The 21,649-nt window shown below is 36.4% G+C and overlaps 2 protein-coding genes across 3 annotated transcripts in view; both read right to left on the reverse strand.

Annotated features, from left to right (window-relative positions):
• LOC121328810 (phosphatidylinositol 4,5-bisphosphate 3-kinase catalytic subunit delta isoform-like) overlaps positions 1 to 12,626 on the reverse strand; it is a 45,705-nt gene extending 33,079 nt beyond the window's left edge. Inside the window, exons 1-2 of one of the 2 annotated variants that reach the window (XM_041273885.1) lie at positions 12,385 to 12,626; positions 11,864 to 11,954 (exon numbers count right to left, since the gene is read on the reverse strand). The gene's annotated coding sequence lies outside the window, so the exon portion shown is untranslated. Of the gene's footprint in view, positions 1 to 11,863; positions 12,251 to 12,384 lie in introns of those variants that run through there. The other variant, XM_041273886.1, reaches the window with a different exon arrangement.
• Positions 12,627 to 18,668: 6,042 nt separating this feature from the next.
• Positions 18,669 to 21,083, reverse strand: LOC121328423 (forkhead box protein L2-like). The gene has a single exon (XM_041273072.1). It carries the CDS (start codon positions 20,943 to 20,945, stop codon positions 20,115 to 20,117), a length of 831 nt encoding a protein of 276 aa, XP_041129006.1. The 5' UTR covers positions 20,946 to 21,083; the 3' UTR covers positions 18,669 to 20,114.
• Positions 21,084 to 21,649: the final 566 nt, after the last annotated feature.

Genomic DNA, 21,649 nt, shown 5'->3' on the forward strand with positions numbered 1-21,649 from the left:
ACTAAATTTTCCTGGGGGGAGGGGGGAGCTGTATAGTAAGAATATAAAAGTCACAGCAAGTTTGACTCAACCTAATGCAGTTGTGAAAATGTGTTCCACCACACTATCTATGTGCTCGCATGTATAAAAACAAAAGAAAAGCCATCTGCAATCAGTGAATACAGAAGAGAGAAGCCATCTGCAATCAGTGAATACAGAAGAGAGAAGCCATCTGCAATCAGTGAATACAGAAGAGAGAAGCCATCTGCAATCAGTGAATACAGAAGAGAGAAGCCATCTGCAATCAGTGAATACAGAAGAGAGAAGCCATCTGCAATCAGTGAATACAGAAGAGAGAAGCCATCTGCAATCAGTGAATACAGAAGAGAGAAGCCATCTGCAATCAGTGAATACAGAAGAGAGAAGCCATCTGCAATCAGTGAATATAGAAGAGAGAAGTAATCTGCAATCAGTGAATATAGAAGAGAGGGTTTGGTATGTATGCAGTGTTGTCATTTCACATAGGTTTCATTTATTTTATTTGGTACTTAAAGTTGATAGAAGTTGTTAGATTTCGGCTGTAAGGATAGCAGCATCATAATTAAGATTTAGTTCTGGGGTACCTGTTAGGGAAAGAGACAAATGTTTTAGCAGGTTTTTTTTTTCTATTCAGAAATAAACTAGACACATTTTACACTTTTTTTACAAAACTAACAAGAAAAAAAAAACTTAAGGTGCATTTAGTAGCTTTAAAATGAACCTTGCGAGGTATTTCATTGAAGATTTTTAATGTCACCAGCTTTGTTCACACATGGGTCTTGTGCACAGAACTTGCTTTCAGTTGTAATAAAATGAGAAAAACTTCACTTCACTGCAACACTTTTGAGACGATCCCTTAGAAACACTCCACAGCAAAGAGAAGGCGGCCTGACATCACAAAAGACGTCATCACAACAACGGCAGTCTTCAGAGATAGAGATCATATTTTCCAATTTCCTATAAACTTTCTCCTGCGCTTGCCTTAAAGCAATCTCTTTAATCTTAGAAGTGCATCGAAAAGTTACAACTGCATGTCTCTCATTCAACCTCCCAGCATTCCCTGTCCGCAACTGTCAAACCCTTCACAATATAAAACACATGCTTAGCTCTGTTTAAAATGAACTAACGGCAGCACCATCACACCATTCAAAACATTTTCAAACACTTCTCTTTACTAACTTGCACACAAAAAGATCCAGTCTTCGATTGACAGCTTTGACTTGCTTATTATTATGGATTCAGTTCTAATAAAGAACACATGGAGATGTAACCCCTTAATACCCCAAAATCTTTTCTGTTTTGGCAGAAATCGTAAAAGCCTCTTGCTCTACCTCTGTGGATTCTGTAGAGATTAATGACAGTATTCTGGTTTTGAAGGACCCATGGGCTGTATCTGAAAAGACTCCTGGTGTTCTGTGATATATTATGGCAAACGCACAGTTTAATACAGAGCAGTGAAAGCAGGATGATGCACAGTCAGTCACAGATAGTGTGATAAATGATGGAAAATCCCAAGGTAAATGCTTGTGAGAAAAGCATGTTGAAATTACTGTGCAAAGGATGAGTAATATCAAGTCCTATGTCTGGCTTGCTACTATATATATATATATATATATATATAATATACTGAAAAAATATTTTTTTCTGTATTATGTAGGTGATTTTTTTAGGCTACAAATAAAAAAACAACAACTTCAGTGTTGAGCATTTTAGGGTTAACAGAATTCTGAAAAGCCTACTGAGAACCAAATAAATACATTTTTTAAAAAATGGAGGGAGGGGGTTAAATTTGTTCTTAATAAACTGAGACTGTACAGTATTTTTTATTTCATGAACACACATCATTAATAATCACACAGTTGATTGCACGGATTTATAATTTCTCAAAACCCTTTTTTTTTTTCTCTCAAGCAGAAGCACGGTATTAAATTGGCACCCAAGCATACATGCGTTTCTGCACTGCAGCAGTCAGAGCAGAAACCCTGATCCTGGTTCGATCATTGCTCGTTTTACTGTACAGTGCCACCACATGACTTTCACACACTGATCACCAGAGATAAAGGAGCGGATCTCTGGAAAGGCCATTAATCAGACATTTCCCTTCTGCATGTCAGCCTTCCTTGATTAATGATCTCTTTTAAATAACCCAGTGCAGCATGCATCCAATGCGCTAATGGAACAGTAGCGTTTCCTGTAAGCCATGTGGGATTTAAGAAGTCAAAAAAGGCAGTGGCTCTGGATTAAATGGCAGACAGCATGCCAACTGTAAAACAATAGTGTCGGGTGTGCATTTCCCACTAAAACGTACCATTTGCACACTTAGACATTGCAAAATTCACAACGATGCACCATCTAGAATCCAAATGTAAAACTAACCAATGTATAAAACTATACGCCGCTCCGCATTGATCAAGCGATACAGAATGTACCCAACAAAATGTAACAAGTAAGTACAAGGCATACAGTAACAAAGTGAATAAACTGAGAGGCTGATTCTCAGAGTTTAGCTGAAAGTTTTGGTGAAACACATGAATTATCAGTGTACTAAAGTGAAGAGTGTGCATGTTTAAACAGGACACCCATTCAAGTTTTTTTTGCAATCCTGACCTATAGGACTAACCGTGGTATTCTTTCTTGGTCCTGTCCCCGGCATAAGAAACAAATGCCAGTGTGTTGTAGATTAACGAGTTGCATTGGCACCACAGGGTACTCCATAGAACGGGCAAGCAGACTGCTACACATAAGGGTTTACCCTATGCAAGCTGCTAATCTACACAAAGCTCCCAAATGCACTTTGACATAGTTTAGAAAAACGCACTGCATGACCGCACCAGCAGTTTATCAAAAGCCCCTCTTGCTCTTTTCGCAGACAGCCAAACTCATTTTAAAAGTAAAAAATGTACAGTAGAACAGACCGGACACAAATGAATAAAACACAAATGATCAACTGAGAGGCTTCTGTGCTTTTTTTGTGATAACCACATGTGCTTTTATAGAACCCTGCCACAAAAAAAATAAAATAATAAAGTGTAATTTGATAATGCATGACCCAGAGCGTCAATCAGCAGAGAGTCGATGGAACAGATGAAACGAACAGGACCCAGAGGAATGGAAATGAGTCGGTCTGGGGTAGGAGAGAAAAGCAGTGACACACTGCTGCTGCTGCATGGAACAAACAAGATCGAGCCCCAGAGCGATGCAAGGACTGAAAACCCTCGTGCAGCGGTGAAAGGCTGTGAAAACGAAACAGCAGAGGGGAGCGATCAAACACCCTACATACAGTACCAAGACAAACACAGTGGAGAAAGAGCTGGACTCTATGAAACATGCCACACAAACAGAGATTATACAACCGCACTATGAACAACACTCCCCCCCCCCAATGTCATTTTTACAAAGTTTTGTTGTTAAAAACGTAATGTTTGTCTACAAATCAACTTTTTAACTTACATAATTCAAATTATGCATCATTGGCACGGCACAGCCAAATGAAACAAACGTTTTGTTTTTTTTTCCAATTCTTCATTTAATTGCATTCATTTTAAATAAATACATGCATTGTCTGGTGTCTCTTTCAAATTATTTTACATACTGTATATAATTTTGCATTGAAAATGAAATGTAACATGTAAGCCATGGGCATTTATTACCCCAAATAAATTTGTGTCACTTAAATATGTCTACTAAATCTTGCTAAAATATTAGCATCAGGTCTTGTCTTTTCTAAAATTATCTTGAGAATTTTAGGAAGAAGAATTTTAAAATGTGGTTAAGTATTTGTTATTTAAATTATATTAGGCATGCAATTTGCTTGAAACTTCTCAGTAAACAAATAGCAAACTACCTCATTCAGTATGAAATCAATGAACCAGATAAGGCAAACGATACTGCAAGTTTCTCTAACTGTATGCAAAGATTTCAGTTTGTAAGAAACTTCCACTCAAAAAACAAGATTTTCAACATCTGAAATATAATTGTTTGTTGTTTAGAAATTAGGCACAGCTGAAGCCTCTGGGAAATAAAAACAATTATTTGAAAAAAAACAAGGGATTTACTCTTGTAGATTTAATTAAAACCAGAGCATGCAAATGATTTACATTTAATTGCTTCTCTTATACATTAAATCCTCAATTAATATGGAACTGTAGTAATGTTTTACAACTAAGTTTGTAAAATAAGAACTTTTGCTTTCAAAGTTAATAAATAAGAGCATTTATTATTTAAGCTGAATTAACATGTTTGATAAAAGGGTTTCCATTTAGAGATCACTTCACCAGATCTAACTTAACTGAGGGCAATTTCATTAAAAGGTTATCAAAAAATGTATTCAATTAACACTAATTTATTGGTTTAAAAAATATAAATTTTTAAAGTAATCTGAATTTTTTTTTAAAGAAAACTAGACAGCTGGGCTAACTTTTTAACACTATTTTACAGAAAGACAACCCTAAGATAATTATTGAAATATTTTCAGTGTCTTCTACTGAAACAGTGGAATACTGTAGATTTGCGTAATAGTATATTATATTAGTTTATTGCTCTGCTATTTTAAGTGGAGTGGTCTGCAGCTGGTAATGGAGTTATAGTTCCTTGACCAGTACAAGTCAGCAATAATATTAACAACTATTAATGTTATTAGAAGCTCCTTACAATGTCAGTCCTGTAAAAATACTAAAAAAGAGCTACTATATATATATATATATATATATATATATATATATATATATATATATATATATATATATATATATATATATATATACACAAACACACACACACACAGTACATAATATACAGTGAGCCTGTTTATATCACACACTTAAGGGACAATATAACTAAGGGGTGTCCTATTTAGTAACAAGGCAAAGATTAAGAAAGTGATAATCTAATTTAACAGTATAAAAACTTGCAAAGAAATGAATCAGAACACTTATTTGCCTGTTGTTCATTGCTAGGTTTTTTTTTTTTTTCTTCATTAAAATACTTTCTAATGAACATTTTGCCTTTGCTCTAAATATGGCCCATTGTATTTATTTAGCTACAGATTATTTGAGTACCCATAATAGTATATTATATATATATATATATATATATATATATATATATATATATATATATATATATATAGATATAGCCACAGAGAACACAATGACAAAAGCTATTCTTTTCATTATTTCACCTTCTAATAAGCAAGAGCACAGAGACATGGGTCTTCCACTCGTTTCATTAGGAACCAGTTTGCATGCAGCTAATATAATGTTAAAAACAGTATTCCCAGCCTACTCCGTTGCTTTTACATATGTGTTTACCTGCACAGCAGAGGGTGACTCACTGGTCAAATGGGAAGAGCATTATTGCACAAACACAGAATTCACAGACACTGTTCAAAGTTGTTCACTTGCCCTTTTTGAAATCCCCCTGTGGACTGTATCTTCTGTCTGTTCATCCTATTTGCCTAGTGACTTTGGAAACACCTGTATATACAGCTTGAAAAGCACCCCATTACAGAATATGTATGTGTTAGTAAGTGTTAGTTTTAAATAACTCACTTATGAACTACTTAGTACTATATTCTGTAAGCTTTTTATTTCTCAAAGAGTTTGTTCGCAAAACCCGAATAGCACTGAAGAAACTGCTTACTGAAACAGACAAATGTTTCAGCGAAACACTCGCCTCATGGTGCATTTTTTGTTTCTTATTCAACTTAGCTGAGATTAAATACTGTTTTCATGACAAATGCACACTGAGAAGCAGGGGTTGCTATAAATGATGTGTTGTGTAGTAAGAGGGCTTGGAAGCTGTGGGTAACAGTCCAGAATGCACCCCCGCACTTCCCCAGCGAGCTACACAAACCTCCCCACCTACACAGCTGAACACTCAGGTGCTGCTGGTTTCCGATCAGGGGTTTTCTTAGGTTCTTATTTCTTCAGGTGTGAATTTAACACACAAGTGTCCGGTTTCACAGACCCAGTCAGGGTTAATCTTGCACTCAGGAGAAGGTGCAACGTAGGGGTCAGAAAACATGTGCGCTTTATCAATCCCAATCCCACCATCCATTTCAAATGAGAAAGGACTTCAGAGGGGAAAACAATGATGACCCAACACAGAAAGTATTGCTATGGATAAGACAGACAGTATAGGATCACAGGGCAGCTTGTGTGTGTAGAAGTGAATGGACAGTCTGGCTCGCGTTTAGCTTGAGGGAGAGAACACTGGTATGTGGGGGATTGTGACATCATCACGAATTTAATTCCGAGAGCTGTTTGATTTTTTTTAAAGCAGGTGACATCATCCATACCGAAGTGGAGAATACAGCAGGGGTGGAAATAAGACTCTTATTGCAGAGCAGTTTCACCCATTGTGGGTTTTAACACAGGTTTGATCAGCTGTAATGTATAGGTAACAAGCTCAGATGGTAAAACCAGGAATGGATCCAACAGCTATGCAATGGGAGGTTAATGCCTCGTTTCCACGAACCTGCAGCACCGTGCTGGCATTGTTCTGTCACTGTTATGAAAGCGTGCCACATTGTTTCCATGATTGTTGTAAAAACCCATACCGTGCCCTGGCGTGCCAGCACCATGCCGTACCAGCATCCTTTCGTACCCGATATGGGACGGCATGGTAACTGCCCAGAGCCAGGGAGGTGTGTGCGAGAATGTGTAACCAAACAGAAAAAATGTCGGTAGACCATCAAAGAACTCTGTGGGAGGATTTTAAACTTTAAATGTTGATAAAAAAAAAAAAAAACAATGTTGAGAATATAACACCCAAAAGCAACTGAATACAGAGAAACAAGTCACTTTATCACACCAGCCTACCAGAATAGAAATAAATGTTTCCCATGCTGTGAAGACAAAAGGAGATAAAGGGAAAGTTGCATGAAAACCAGCAATTATTTGTAGATTTGCTTGTTTTAAGAATAGCAGAAAAGCTTGCGATCATGCAATACTTCTCGTGAGACTGCTGCCTTCTATGTAAATAGTCCATTGGTATTTTTATTCTCATTTCAGCCGTTTTCATTTTTTGTTCATGAAGTTCAATAGTTCAATAATTCATACATTTTCTGTAAATAAGATCAATAATTACAATTTTAAAAAAACGTTATTGTCAAAGAGTGTTTACGCAAAACCAATGTGAATTTACAATATAACTTTACATAACTTAATATTGTTCTGAGTGATGATGTAAATCTTCTATAGCGGGGTTTACATTTTTTTTTTCGATTTTTTTTCTATAAGTGTTTTTAATATATAAAAAAAATTAAAAGCATCGCTTAAAAAACTAAACATTCAACATATCCATCTTGACGCGTCTTCGATACCATGGCTACCACTCTACGTATTGCGTCCGGTGTATATATCTCGTGGGGAAAGCTTGGCATGCTTTCATTACTGTGATGTTTAAGTACCGTGCTGAGGCGGTATGGAAATAGTAATCGTGGAAACGATCGTTATAAATGATTGGTTACCCAAAACCCTAAGGGCTTAAATTTTATATATATATATATTCTCAATTAGTGAATCAGGGTAATGCACAGCAATAAACCTAAATGAGTAATTTGTATGAATTTTTTTTCAGAATACAATTATGGGCCAGCACAGAAAATGAAATTTCTTTTTAATGCATACTTGAAGTAGTTAACAATTTCAGCCATAAAGTATATAAAACGCACAAACACACACACACACACACAAACAGATAACATCGTGCATGTGTTCACACTACACATCAATGGTAGTCAGAGCAGAACGGTAACTTCTGAAGCAAATTAAATGCGCATAACTCTGCAAAAACAGCAGCTTTATTTACAGAACCCAAACTAAACCCCGGTACACCCCCACCCTGGTACCAGACTCGGCTCATGAAATGCGGTCAGGGGTTTAGATTATCTTAGCGCTCTGTGAGAGCAACAGTGTGAAATATGTAAAAAGAAAACAGGAAGTCTATCTACAGAACAGAAACTACAACAAGCCAAGCACAAACAGAGATCGAGGCAGCCCCCCTCCCACCAAATACCACAGAGGACATGCTTTTACAGGACTGACGGGAAATTTCAAAACAACGTCGGTTTTTTTTTTTGTTAAGGGAAACCAAGGCGACGCTGCTGGGAAAATCACTAAATAGTTCATATTACCTAATCCAGCAGGAAATGGCTTACAGTTAAAGAAATCAAACAATCCCAGTACAGACTGAGCGCTCGTTTTATTCAAACTTGGAGATATTGTACGTGTGTACTTGCCTGAGCATATTTTTCAGCAGTGTTATGGTAGATGCTAGATTACAATACTCCTACACATCCGCTGAGAGACGCAACAGTGTTAGGCCGTCTTGTAGTGCCACCTTTTCAGAGCAATGCAGTATTTAAAGACACAGAAATGTAATGCTTTATGTAAGACTAACTGTGATTAAGGGCTATTGAATACCACAAAGGTGAATCATTTGTTTTATAGTACTTTCAGTGCCATGTGGTAACACTGTGATTCAAACAATCATTTCATTGAAACATTAGTTTACATTTAGTCACCCCCCCCCCCCCCCCCACCACCCACACCACACACACACACACACACACACACAGCCTTGACTAATCGGTACAGTGTACAGTATCTACCACATTTCAAATGAAGCACTGTACATTATTTATTAACGAAAATGCTGTATACGTTGTAATGGCCGTCAAACGCTGTTACACAGGGTAAATGTCTATCTTAAAGATTGAGTATTTTGAAACATTTACACCCAAACGAATGCCAGAATTGAAAATAAAATATGAACTTTACCACAGAGTCGAGGCTAAAACTGGCTTAGTTAATTTGATGTAGCCGATGACATCATGGAAATATGCCATTTAAAGGTAAACCTTTTTACGAAGCAGAGTGCACTATCAAGTTTTGTTTCATTAGCCGATCAGCCTTCAGAGATATTTTTAAGCTTTCAATTCCAAGCAAACGCTTGCAAAAGTCCAAGTGCACAAACGGCAGCAAAACCAGGGGGTCATTCACAAAGCATTTAAGAGTCATTAGCACACCCTTAAAGAGAAAAACACCACTGTTATAAAACTAAAGTAAAACTAACACACTGCAGACGATCTCGGGGTTCTGTATCTTCAACGGCCGTTTCTTCTCCTTTCAAAATGAAACACGGTGCTAGTAACGCTGTACAGTATGGCTGAGTGAATCCCACAGCCCTGTGTATCACTGGGGGAAACACACATTTCTATTCTTGTACAGCGGACTGTCACAGGACAGACACTGCAGTCACTGCCAGTATCTCTGAATGAACTTCACAAAACGTAGCTTCATGTTGATTTTGTATTGAAATGTGTGTCGGCATTCATGGAAAATAAGCAGCCAACCGAGTTCTCTTTGGCAGTGTATACTTCATTCTTAAAGTATTCCTGACTCTCCGAGTCCTGTGTGTTATCCAGCCCCCTCGACTCTCTTGAGTACAGGACTCATTATGAACGGTCATGAGTATCCTCGCTGTAACCATGACAAAGAAGAGTACTGGAATTGAATTAGCACTCAGCTAAAGTTGTGTTAATAGAAAAGGCATGGATCAAGTAAACTGGCAAATTATTATTACAATAAATATTAAAACAGAACTAAATATTTCGCTTTAAAAAATACTGCACTAGTCTATTCAGAAGCGACTATTACAAAGAGTCCAGTTCCCTTTTCAGTCATTTACAGCAAGCAAGCCAAAAGCAATTTGTTTTGAAGCTTTGATATTATGATGCGGTTTGAGTCGATTCATCTTGTTGAAACAGTATTCACTGTGATGCTCAAGGAACTGGGGTATTTAAAGCATTCAATGAAAGGGTTAATGACACAACAGAACTACTGTCTTGAATTTCAATACCAATCCCCTCAACAAAAAAAAAAGGGAAGTAGATGATTTAAAAAAAAGAAGTTGCTAAAAAATGAAAACATCAAAAGGAAGTCTGATGCAGACTTCTCTATAGTACTTTTAAAAAATAAGCCTGTTTACCGTTTTTCTGTAATCGAAAGCGATTCCAAAGCAGAGCCGGGAAAAATATTTAATAGTAAATGTACCAGGGTGGGGACACAGAACGGCTACCCCACGCACCGCAAGCGAGTGCCTTAACCACAATGCAAAAGAGCCGGGCTCGCCTGCATTCTTGTTTTTTGCTTTTAATCTCATCTCATATCACCGACTGGGGACAGAATCCGTAACGGCTGAGTATCACACAACATAAACACTGCTTGAAAACTTCAATAGCAAAAAAGCCATGTCCATATGTGTTCAAATAGCAGAACATATTATTATATTATTATTATTATTATTATTATTATTATTATTATTATTATTATTATTATTATTATTGATTATTATTCCTTCCTGGAGTATTAAGTTTAAGTTTTTATAAAGAATACTTCATTGGCTATCACTCGTGATGTTGTTTATTAGTTAGGCTTACTAACGAACTAAAGTTACATTTCCAAAGTGAGGTGTTTTTTATAAATAACCACTAACAGTGTGCATCCTTCTAACAGTTACTGCTTAATATCTCTATATCTGCTCTATATCTATATCTGCTTATCAAATAGCAGCAGCCTACTACACTTCAAATCAAGCAAACACATAAACGTATTTATATATTAATAACTGCTTAAAAAATAAAATAAAATAAAGCACACCGTACCCTAGCCAATTATGAGAAAGTGCAACTTCTTGTGGACTTTGAGATAAATGTTGGGAGGCATTAAAAAACAGTAAGTGAAATAGGGAGCTGCAATTTAGGAGACATTTTGATAGTTTTACGAATGATCTTTTGCTGAGATAGTATTTTAAATCGGCACTTCTGAACAGCACGCACTGAAAATGACACTGTAACCCCCGCTTGGAACGACAGCTTAACTCTGTTATCCCTACCATTAAAGAGGAACTAAGAGGGAGGCGTGCATGTTGTGCCTTTGTCGGCCACATGTTGAATAGCACAGCATCAATGAATGCATGGTCAATAGCACCAAATGGGCAAAACTGACCGCAATGACAGTGTCAAACAAAACTAAAACCGTGTATAAACTTAACTATCCATCTTCCTGCAATATACACCAAAATACAAGAGTCAGTGGTGACAATTTGATCTGATAGTGAACTGATATGTGTATATATATATATATATATATATATATATATATATATATATATATATATATATATATATATATATATATATATAGTTTATTGCAGCTTACAACAAAATGTCAGACAGTTTGGTGAGACTCTGCGGTTGCGGTTCACTGTTTTTTTTTTTTTTTTAAATAAAAATAAAAAACTTTAGTCTTATCCTTTTAAACAAAAACGTCCGGTGTTATTGACACCCTGCCGCTCTCCAGTATGCTTGATCCGATCTTATCAATCTGACTTGCATCTGCACACAAGCGAGAAAGTGTCAAAATCAGTAGCCGGAAACTTTACAACTACACTCCAATACCCGCTAGGGGTAATACAAGTACAAAAGGGGTGCGGGTATTTAAATTAGCCATATATACTGTACCTGCGAACTGCAAATGTGTTGCTAAGATACTTTCGTCCTAATCAGGGTGGAGCTAATATTGACAACATATTACAAATACATTACTGCTTTCTAGACAAGTACACTACAAACACTGTAGTTATTAAACAAAGCACACAGACACGTTTATGAGTTTATTTAAACTACTTAAAACAAAAACACAAGCCTTATCAAAATAAACATTACCGTGTGTATATAAATATTAAAATGTTTTTATAATCTCTAGGCAGGTGTGTAATGTTGAGGCAAGGTACCGTCTTTTTTGTTATCTTGAAAATAATCAAAATCAGCAGTACTTACAGAGGGATGTTAAACGGAGTCCTGTTGCAAGTTCTGTGCATAATTTCAGCCCTTCTATGAAAAAGAGATGCTACGACCCAAGCACCATCATCTGTGTAGACAAACACGCTATTATTAATAACGTAGAATATTATAGATAATTAAATGCAGGAGAAAACAAATGCATCGTGCGTACAGGAGCGTTTAAAATAGACTGCATTCCAACAAATGGCAGCGCAGTCATGTCTTTGTAATTCATTATTTAGAATCCTTACAGTACTAGCATGCTGTTTAGGCTGAGGTATTTTACTAGCATTTTTAAAAATCATGTGCCGGTCACATACAGGCATACAGTATGTTATACAGCATATATACAAGCACTAAAACGGGAACATCACAGTAACCCATTTGAAATACAATATGCATCTGTCAAGCCGCACAATGGAGAAAAAAAAAAAAAAAACAGCAGCGATGTGTTTATTTAAGAACAAGACTGGTCAGCCAATTGCTCCGATTCGATGCAGCGATCATCACAAAGTTACCCGGTGATCTGTGTGGCGTGACCAGAGAGCATGGTGTTTTTAACTCGTACGGTATTCCTTTGCCGTACAGTAATAATTGTTGCAGCTGCAGCCGGAGACGAACTCGCAAAGGAAGCGTTGCAGATTTCACAGTACCGCCACTGCCTCGTCTCCGGACGACTCGCGTATACTATTTGCAACCTTCTCTTCGATGTCGGTAGTGTCTCTGTGTGTAGGACAGCAGCATGCTAATCACAACAACGTATTGAAATGAATGAAAATAAAAAAGGACCCGAAAAGGCGGAAGTGCATTCTGCATGTGTTGTGGGACTGTTGAGGGCTCGACAGCGCCTCCAAATGCTTGCCGGTTATGTGACAGGTCGACATTCACAAACAGGGCTAGAGACTGGGGAAAACAAATCTATTTACACATCATTATACACGTGCTTATTATACACATCAGAGCTTCCGTTTGTAATTTTAACCTCCACCCGCTGCAAGCTGAGGATGTAAAGAATCTGAACCGTCAACGGGGTCTGCTTGCTGATAGTTACTAAATAAAAGGGAGGAATAGAACAAATAAATAACAGAGGACTAAACAAAAGTGTAAAAACGGAACATTATTGAGAGACATTGCAGCTGTTAGTAAAGCTTCGTCTTCAACAAATATATTTGCTCTTTTTTTTTTTTTCCGGGAAGCATCTGTACCAGTATCTGTCACGATGACGACACAAAGAAAAGCTGCACGCTGCACGTCGTTATGTGCGTGCCGTGGAAGATCAAGGGCTATCTATACGTGAGAGAAACTGTTATCAATCAAACTCATGCTGCTTTCCCCGTTGTATGTGTATGTTTAGGTTGGGTCTGGTGTCTTGTTAACCAATTTTACCTGTCTGCAGCATAATAATCACGTTGGCACACAAGCACACAAGTCAGATCCATTGCACGGGAATACATGCATTTTCCATATGAAAAGGTAATCAAACGATTTCTGGGATTCAAAGAAAAATCTACAGGGCGTTATTTGTATATACAAAAGATGCCTCAGAAGAATCAACATAGCTTATACTAGCTCACAGTTAGCATAGCATTCATTCCTAATTGACATTAAAGGAGTTATCAGACTACAGTACTACAAATGTACTACAAACTTAACTGGACACAGTTCGAAAGAAAAGTGTCTGTTATACTGTTTACTGCAATGATTGTTATTTAAAGCACATCTTCAGGATATAATGTACCATTTAAATAAATAACTAAATATATTAAGAAATATAATAATAATAATAATAATAATAATAATAATAATAATAATAATAATATAATAATAATAATAATAAATACTTTTTGAATCCTGTCTGGTTTCTCTTATATACAAAATAAAACCATCTTTAAATTGACTGATGACAACTGCTGCATTTGGTGAAAAAAAAAATATAACTGAATTGTGTTTTTTCAAGCCATAGATATCTATTCATAAAGCATTTGTATGTCAATAAATGCATTGGAGCCCCATGCAAAGGCTATTTAACTTCAATCATACTAATTATATATTAATACAACCTATGAATAATAATATTATTTAAAATAATAATAATAAATAGGGCTCTGTATATGTAAGCATATCGACGCACATTTGCTTGCACAATTATTTGCACCAACTATAATCGTAGAATTATATATTGTAAAGCTGTATGTGTAAGACTAGCTGCTGAGTACAATTTTAACCACTATAGGTCACTGTATCACAAAAAAACTTCAAGCATAACAGCATTTGCCTTACGATGAATTCAGAATAAATTCAGTCACTGTACTTGTACTATAACAATTCAACCCTATATTGACAAATGCTTGACTATATATCAACAAGTTGTACATGTAATTTTGCATGGACGAATTATTGCCTTCATAAGGTATTGCATGTACATAAACACTCTAACAGCATTGTAACCTGGGTGTACACCATACGCTGTATCATAGGACTCATATTGTGCGGTAAACCGGTATATAGGCACATTGTACTTGTAAATGCAAGACCAGACTTTTTAATTTAATATCACAACTGAACGCTGTATCATAGGACTCATATTGTGCGGTAAACCGGTATATAGGCACATTGTACTTGTAAATGCAAGACCAGACTTTTTAATTTAATATCACAACTGAACCAAAAATTGAACAGGGTTTTGTTTTCGTTTTTTTTTTTTAGGACGTGCATGCTACCGCAGTCGCCGCGAGGAGGCGCTCTTCGTCAATTTAGAAGTATTAACTTCAGACAGTTGCAAGCCAGCAATGCACCGGCGCTGCAACCCGAGATACAAGCTGGGTGCGAGTTCACAGCATGTGCTCCTGTAAAACCATCGAATTACACAGCACGACAACCTCGAGTCACATTGTTCACCGATCACTTCATTTTATATACGACTAATGTTACACAAAAGGACGGCGTTTCTCAAAACAAACATTGCTTTTCAAAATACCAAAATCGTTGATAAAAAATAAAACGTTTCTGTTCAATTAGAAAATCGTTTCTGTTATTTAAAAATCGATGAAATAAAACGTTTTTTTTTTTTTTTTTTTTTTAAATGAATCAATCAATAATGAGCTCTATTCAATTGATCTAACTGTGGCTGATCAATTGGCATAATCAATATCACACAGAGCATGCGGGACTCTTAAATGTATTTCTGTCTTTAAAAGTAATTCACATTATAGACTTGTCCTTGATTTAATATGTATATCAATTGAATAAACTCAACTGTACTATTTAAAAGCTGTGGTATTGAAAAGACAGCAAAGTTCTTGAAGGTTGGTAGTTTTGCCTCTTCTTTATTAAACAGTTGTCACTATAAAACATTCAGAATGGGTAGCCACCCTTGGCTGCCATATTCACAGCTAAAAATCTGACCTACAAAAATATATTTAGTCAAAAGTGCATTATGCTTCCTACACAAGCTAGTAATTCAAATGAAATATACACCAGAAGGGCAAAACCATTTCATTTTGTATCAGTCGCGTAATGAAATGAACACGCCGGACGTCAGATCAACACAGATATAATTCATTATCACAAATGCCCTTCGTGTTCCAGTGTGAGTCAGATATGAATGGATTCATTTTGATCATCTTGTGTTAGTCGTATTGACTTAGACAGAAAAATGAAAAGCGTGTTGAGAGTAAAAGGAAACGATTGGCTGTTTTACTGTTGTAACTTCGCTGGCTTTAGCTGTGCTTTTCACATCGGTGTTCTTATGCCAAGGTCAGAGTGGACACCCTGTGTCTGCGTGTTCAACTCCTCGAAATTATAATCTTCTGCTATGACCAATTATTGCTGTGCTGAAGAGATTGTAACTTCATTCAGTTATTTGTAATATAATTTTGAAGTAAGGTGCAGGTGCAGATATATATATATATATATATATATATATATATATATATATTTTAAATAGTGATTTTTATTTTTAAATAAATACAGGAGACGGTGAATGTATATCTGTTAAAGGCTGTAAAGGTAATTTTAGATAGGAAAACGTGTTGAATAACTACAACGGTTTAATAAAATACTGCTACACCCGGGTTTTATTAAGCTCTAAAACTGGGTTTATATTGTTAGAGTTTGTTCGAAGAACAACAATACAGCTTGTGTTAAAAAATATACTATTTGGGTTCAAGAATATTAATAATTTAACGCAGGGTTTTATACCTAGAAAAAGGCACACTGTCCATTTTAACACTCTCGCTATTGAGATTTTCTATTGGGATGTAAGAATCACGAAGTGAAGGATCATCAATCTCCGGTATATCACAAATAATAATAATAATAATAATAATAAATAATAATAATAATAATAATAATAATAATAATAATAATAATAAATACTATGGATGTAAATGCCACTGGCATTTTAAAGTAAAATGTGATTACGCTATTACAGCTTTGGATGTCTGCAAAACATAACTACATAAACAATTCGTTTAAAAAAAGACTCCTTCTGTAAAACGTTGTTAGCTTTATATTAATGCGTCAATAAATGAACAATTCTAATAATAATTAAACTGTTTGAAAATATTTTACACATACACAATTTTAGCAATGCGATGTACAATGACGTTGACGGATAAAGTCGGATTACGCAGGTGGCACAATTTGTACATTAAACGACTTGGAGAATATCAATAAACAAATACAATTTAAAAAAAAAAAAAGAGTTTCCTTTTCAATACATATTTATGCGACTGTGAAATCGTTTTATATTGCTTCAAAAGGGACAGAGAAAACGCTGAGTTCTTCACTATTTGTTACAGTATTCATTTATAACACTTATTTTCAATATACCCAGTCTGCTATTTGAACAACACGCTGTAATGACCCTTTTCTAAAAGCTGTAAACACACGCACATTGCACTACTGCATATTTTAAACAAACATACAGCTCTGGCCAAAAGTTTTGCCCACTTACAAATATATATAACATCATTTAGATATTAACGTAACATTATTCGGCAGCTTTCACTGGACTTTATGAAGCAGCGTTAGTTAATTCTAGGGATGATGCCAAACGGGCCGAGCTGTAAACCTTCAAATTGCTTTTATTTCCGACAGTTATATATTGAGCGTGCTGGGAAGTCTGATTGATATTGTGATACCGATAATTTTTTGTTTCGTTATCTGAAAATCAAACGGATAATAAATAATTGAAACGGGAATGCCGGGGCCGCGTAAGAAATAGCGTTGACAAATGTGTGTGGAGGAGTTTACACTGGAAACGGGTCCTTTTTAAAAAGGTTGAATAATAAACTAATGTGTATCTAAACTGCCTGTTCCAGGAGTTTAACTGTGTTTATTCCTGCAACAGTGAGAAGCACTATGGAATGAACTCTGTTGCTATTCCTGCCCCCTTCAGACTGGAATAATTGTTGTGAAATGAATACAACAGGATCCATGGGTTGTGAAACAGTGTGCTTGCTCTGTGCTGGTGTGTAACTGCAACTCGCCCTGCCCTTCCTCCTGGGACGCCCTTGTAAACGAGCCGATTGTAGCTCATAGAGCTTTTTCAGCGAATAACATTTTAAATTGGATTGCAAATCATGTTCTTAAATTATAGGCCTAGGGTCTTATGGAAAACAATACATGAAGCAGGAAAGCAAATACATATATTTTTTTTTTAAATAAGGGATGTAACACTGACATGAATGCGTTTATTTGATTATTTTGTTCTTCCCTGGCCTGCAGTGGAGTTTCCCAGCAACGCACAAATAACCACCCTCTGCTGCATTTCAAAGTTTTGCATCGCCCTGTAGAATTAACTAAATTTGCTTCAGAACATCGAATGCAACCTGCTGAATAATGTTACCGTTGACGTATTGATGACATGCTATCTTTCAAAATCTACTGCGATGGCTCCCGGCAGACTTTCCAGATATCGCTTTGCGGTTGTTAAATAAAATATGGTCTCGAGGAGTCGAATGGGTCAAAATTCAAGTATATTTTCCTCTAGAGGAATTATCGCTTTTTGACGTCACTACTGTGCCTTTTTTTCGAATGGCTCAGGATGCAAATATTTCATCCGTGTGTTTAATTTAATATATGTATTAGTCTCAATCCTATGGTTATAGGTGATGCAACACATTTAGCTATAGCTGCAGAAACAGGAGCGTTTATTTCACAGGAAAGGGGCAAAGCGACAATGGGAGAGTATATGTGCATGGCTTTTCCTGAAGACTAAACTCCCTTCGGGAATATTAAACACATTGTAAAACCAGCTAGTTTATGAAGACGCACGGAAAGATATGAATGAAAGCGTAAAACAGAGACTGTATTCAATTTACACATTATTACTGTCACGTACTGCTTATGATTTATGATGAATGTATTATTAGATCTTGTTTAAAAAATAAATAAATACAGGACTACTGTGTAAGATATATTACAAGTTGATTTTTTTTTAAAATGATTTATTGAATAGCTTATTGTGCGATTCCCTCCGGGACCCTCACAGAAACGAGTCGTGCCCCCTCCCCCCGTCCCCCCAAGATACACGTCAAGTAGCCTACAAATTCGTCTGGACTTAGTCAAACGGTGTCAAATGATGTCATATTTGAACAAAATGTAATGTACCCCCCTTTTTCTTTAAGGAGAAAATAAGTGTTACATTATTTAAGATACAGCAGTTTAATTATTATTATTATTATTATTATTATTATTATTATATTATTATTATTATTATTATTATTGTCTTTACTTGAACTAACATTTTTTTTCTGCCACTGTTTATACAAAACAAATTCTTTGCTCTGGTGCAAACAGTATCGGCTACTCAAATGTTACAGCACCCTTTTCAGAAATAACCAACCAAACTAAAAATACGCATTGGACAACAGCTTGGAAATGCTGTGCTGGTGCGTTTTTGAAATATGCAGGCTTGTAACGTTTTGGTTTATTAAAATAAACACACATTATTATAGCCTGCAGTGGTATCTTTTAAAGTTAAGCGATGCTTTTGTGAAATAATCTGCCTTAATTTGTAATGTCGAACCTTCCGGTTTAATTTAACGTCTTTTAATCTTCTAAAAACGTTGATTGACGCATCACTGTTTATAATACTCTTAAAACATTTAATAATAATCTCTCGCTATAATAATCATAAGATTAACCCTTATTGTGGTTATTGTTGTGTTATTAGTGAGCAGGTAGGTAAACAGCTATGCGTTTTACATGTCAGTGAAACATAGGACACTGAGAAATACGTGTTTATTTGGGCTTGTGTTAATGTTTTTTTCTATAGGTAGAACAAATAAGCTACTGACCTTTTTATAATGCATTTAACAACTTTTTCGAACACTGGAAAATAAATATATTTAAAAAGTATATATGAAATGTAGTTAAAAACTTCGTGTACAGAATTTGCGATAAAAACTCGAAAGCATGCGTAATTGATCGGATTGAGTTGCCTTGCATGTCATGAAATATGTGAATGTATAATTTACCTATAAACTCAGAATAACACTAAATTGTAAAATATGTAGCAATGCTAAAAGATACGCATTACATATTTTGACAACTTTTGTCTTCAAATTGAGTTGTCTAACATGTTAAGTTTTATTCGTTAATATCAAATATATATTTCTCTTTTTATTTTCTTTTGCAAACTAAATTTACCACAGTAACCCAACATTTTTTTTTTTTTTTTTGCAAAAACAAGATGGATAAACCTCAAATTACACAAGTCACAGAAGGTGCATTAACCAGCATTAGCATTTATTAAAACAGAAATACTAATATAAAAAAAGTGCTATGCACATAAATTTAAGTTAACCTTCAACGTGAAAATGCCTTTACATGTAACGATTTTTTTCTTTTTTTTTTTTTTTAAAAGGTTGTAGAAACAAAGGGTTTTTTGTACATTCAATTCAAGCAAAACAATTATGATCTTTAACATTAAAACGAACATGTTTAACACAGGGAGAAAAAAACAAAAAAAACAATTCACTGCAATTCAAATCTGACAACAAGACAAATCAACACGAACCGAACAAGGACAGTGTTGTCTTGCTGAAAAGTGAACCTCGGCGGCACAAGGGACGGGTCAATCCAAGCGCAAGATTCTCTCCAGTCTTTTGAAAATAAACCACGGTTGTCAAATGCTTTTAAAAATAACGTTGACACAAATCATCTTGGTTTGGCACGTTACCACACAGTCTGTATTAATCCAAAACAGCACCTGTCCTTCAACAGTATCAACGTTTTCCTCCTAATCCCAATAATGCATAACAGGCATTTCAGGTTGCCTGGCACCAGGCAACTGGTAAGTGCTGGCAGTCGCTGACGTTCCCCCCGGGCTGATTTGCTGGGTCATACAGGGATAGTGATTTCCCATCGCAGAAACCAAGTGTCGGTGATAGGGGTTATATGACTGGTGAAGGGGGCTGGCATATCCATTCATAGACACGGGGCTGGCATTCCCGCTGCTGGCTTGGCACTGCTGGTAGCTCAACGACGTGGTCGTCTGTCCAAACTGGGTAGACTGTCCCACCGACCACGAGTTATTGACAAAAGCAGCCGGGAGGTACTTGGAGTTAGGATGCAGATAGTACGGATCGTTGTAACTCAAGCAGGGTTTCCCGTATGGAGCAGATGGCGGTCGGTATGGCCTTTTCACTCGTCTGCGTCTCCGGTAATTTCCTTTATCGAACATATCGTCAAAAGCCGAGTCGAGAGTCCAGAAGTTACCTTTCCTCTCCCCGCCGCCTTCCCTGGGAACCTTAACGAAACACTCGTTGAGGCTCAGGTTGTGTCTGATGCTATTCTGCCAACCCTTCTTGTTTTTCTCGTAATATGGAAATTTGTTTATTATGAACTGATAAATCCCGCTGAGGGTGAGCTTTTTCTCCGGGCTCTCCCGGACAGCCATAGCGATCAGAGCTACGTACGAGTAGGGTGGCTTCTGACTGAGGTCGGCTTTTTCAGAGTCCTCCTCCAGCTCGGCTCGGTCCTGGGTAGTCCTGCTGCCAGCGTCCTTACTACAGCTCACGATCTCGGGGTGCCGGCTGCTAAATTTCTCGTTGTCTTGAGACGTTTCCATGGCGATTTGTTTGGTTGCCTCAAAGAAACACCCCCAAATCTGAAGTTATAAAAAATTAAACTTCGCAGGAGATCAAGATTGCTACCTGTAGCTTTTCCTGTAATTTAATGCTTAGCTCCACTCCTCGCTTAAGTACAACTATTACAGACAGCAGGCAGGCTCAGCTCCACCCACCTTAGTCCCATAGGCTGAAGGTAGGTTTTGGTTTTTCTCTATGTCTATTTCACCGGGTCACAATAACTAGTAACAACTTTGTTTAGTGTTATCTGGAGGTCAGGGACAGTAGCTTTGTCTGGATTTATTAATTTGAAGTTCAACCGTTTCATTGTTACTATACCGTCACACTCACGTTTTTCCACTTTTTGAACTCAAAAAAATTCACCGTGCGTTATTATCCAAAACGATTTTCGAAAGCGCAAAATCGTATTACTGTATTATTTTCACGCTTGTATATCTACTCAACTGTGATCGTTTGAATTGTGATTTAATATGCGCTTGATTCAGTTAACCAATGATTCTATTTAGCGCTTTTTATTTCTGTAGGCCTACTTCGTGGACCAGTGCGGCGCACATCCATTTAGACGTGTGATTGAGATGCAGTTAAAATGTCTGTGTCTTAAAACTTACTTACTTACTTACCACTACTGGCACTCCTTAAAATGTCAAATTAAAAACATGTCATACGTTTAAACCTGTCTAACACT

Source organism: Polyodon spathula, chromosome 16 (assembly GCF_017654505.1).
Source record: "Polyodon spathula isolate WHYD16114869_AA chromosome 16, ASM1765450v1, whole genome shotgun sequence".
Classification (NCBI taxonomy): Eukaryota; Metazoa; Chordata; class Actinopteri; order Acipenseriformes; family Polyodontidae; genus Polyodon; species Polyodon spathula.

Coding starts and splice junctions, on each gene's coding strand:
- LOC121328423 (XM_041273072.1), bottom strand. CDS start 20,945: ATGGAAACGTCTCAAGACAACGAGAAATTTAGCAGCCGGCACCCCGAG.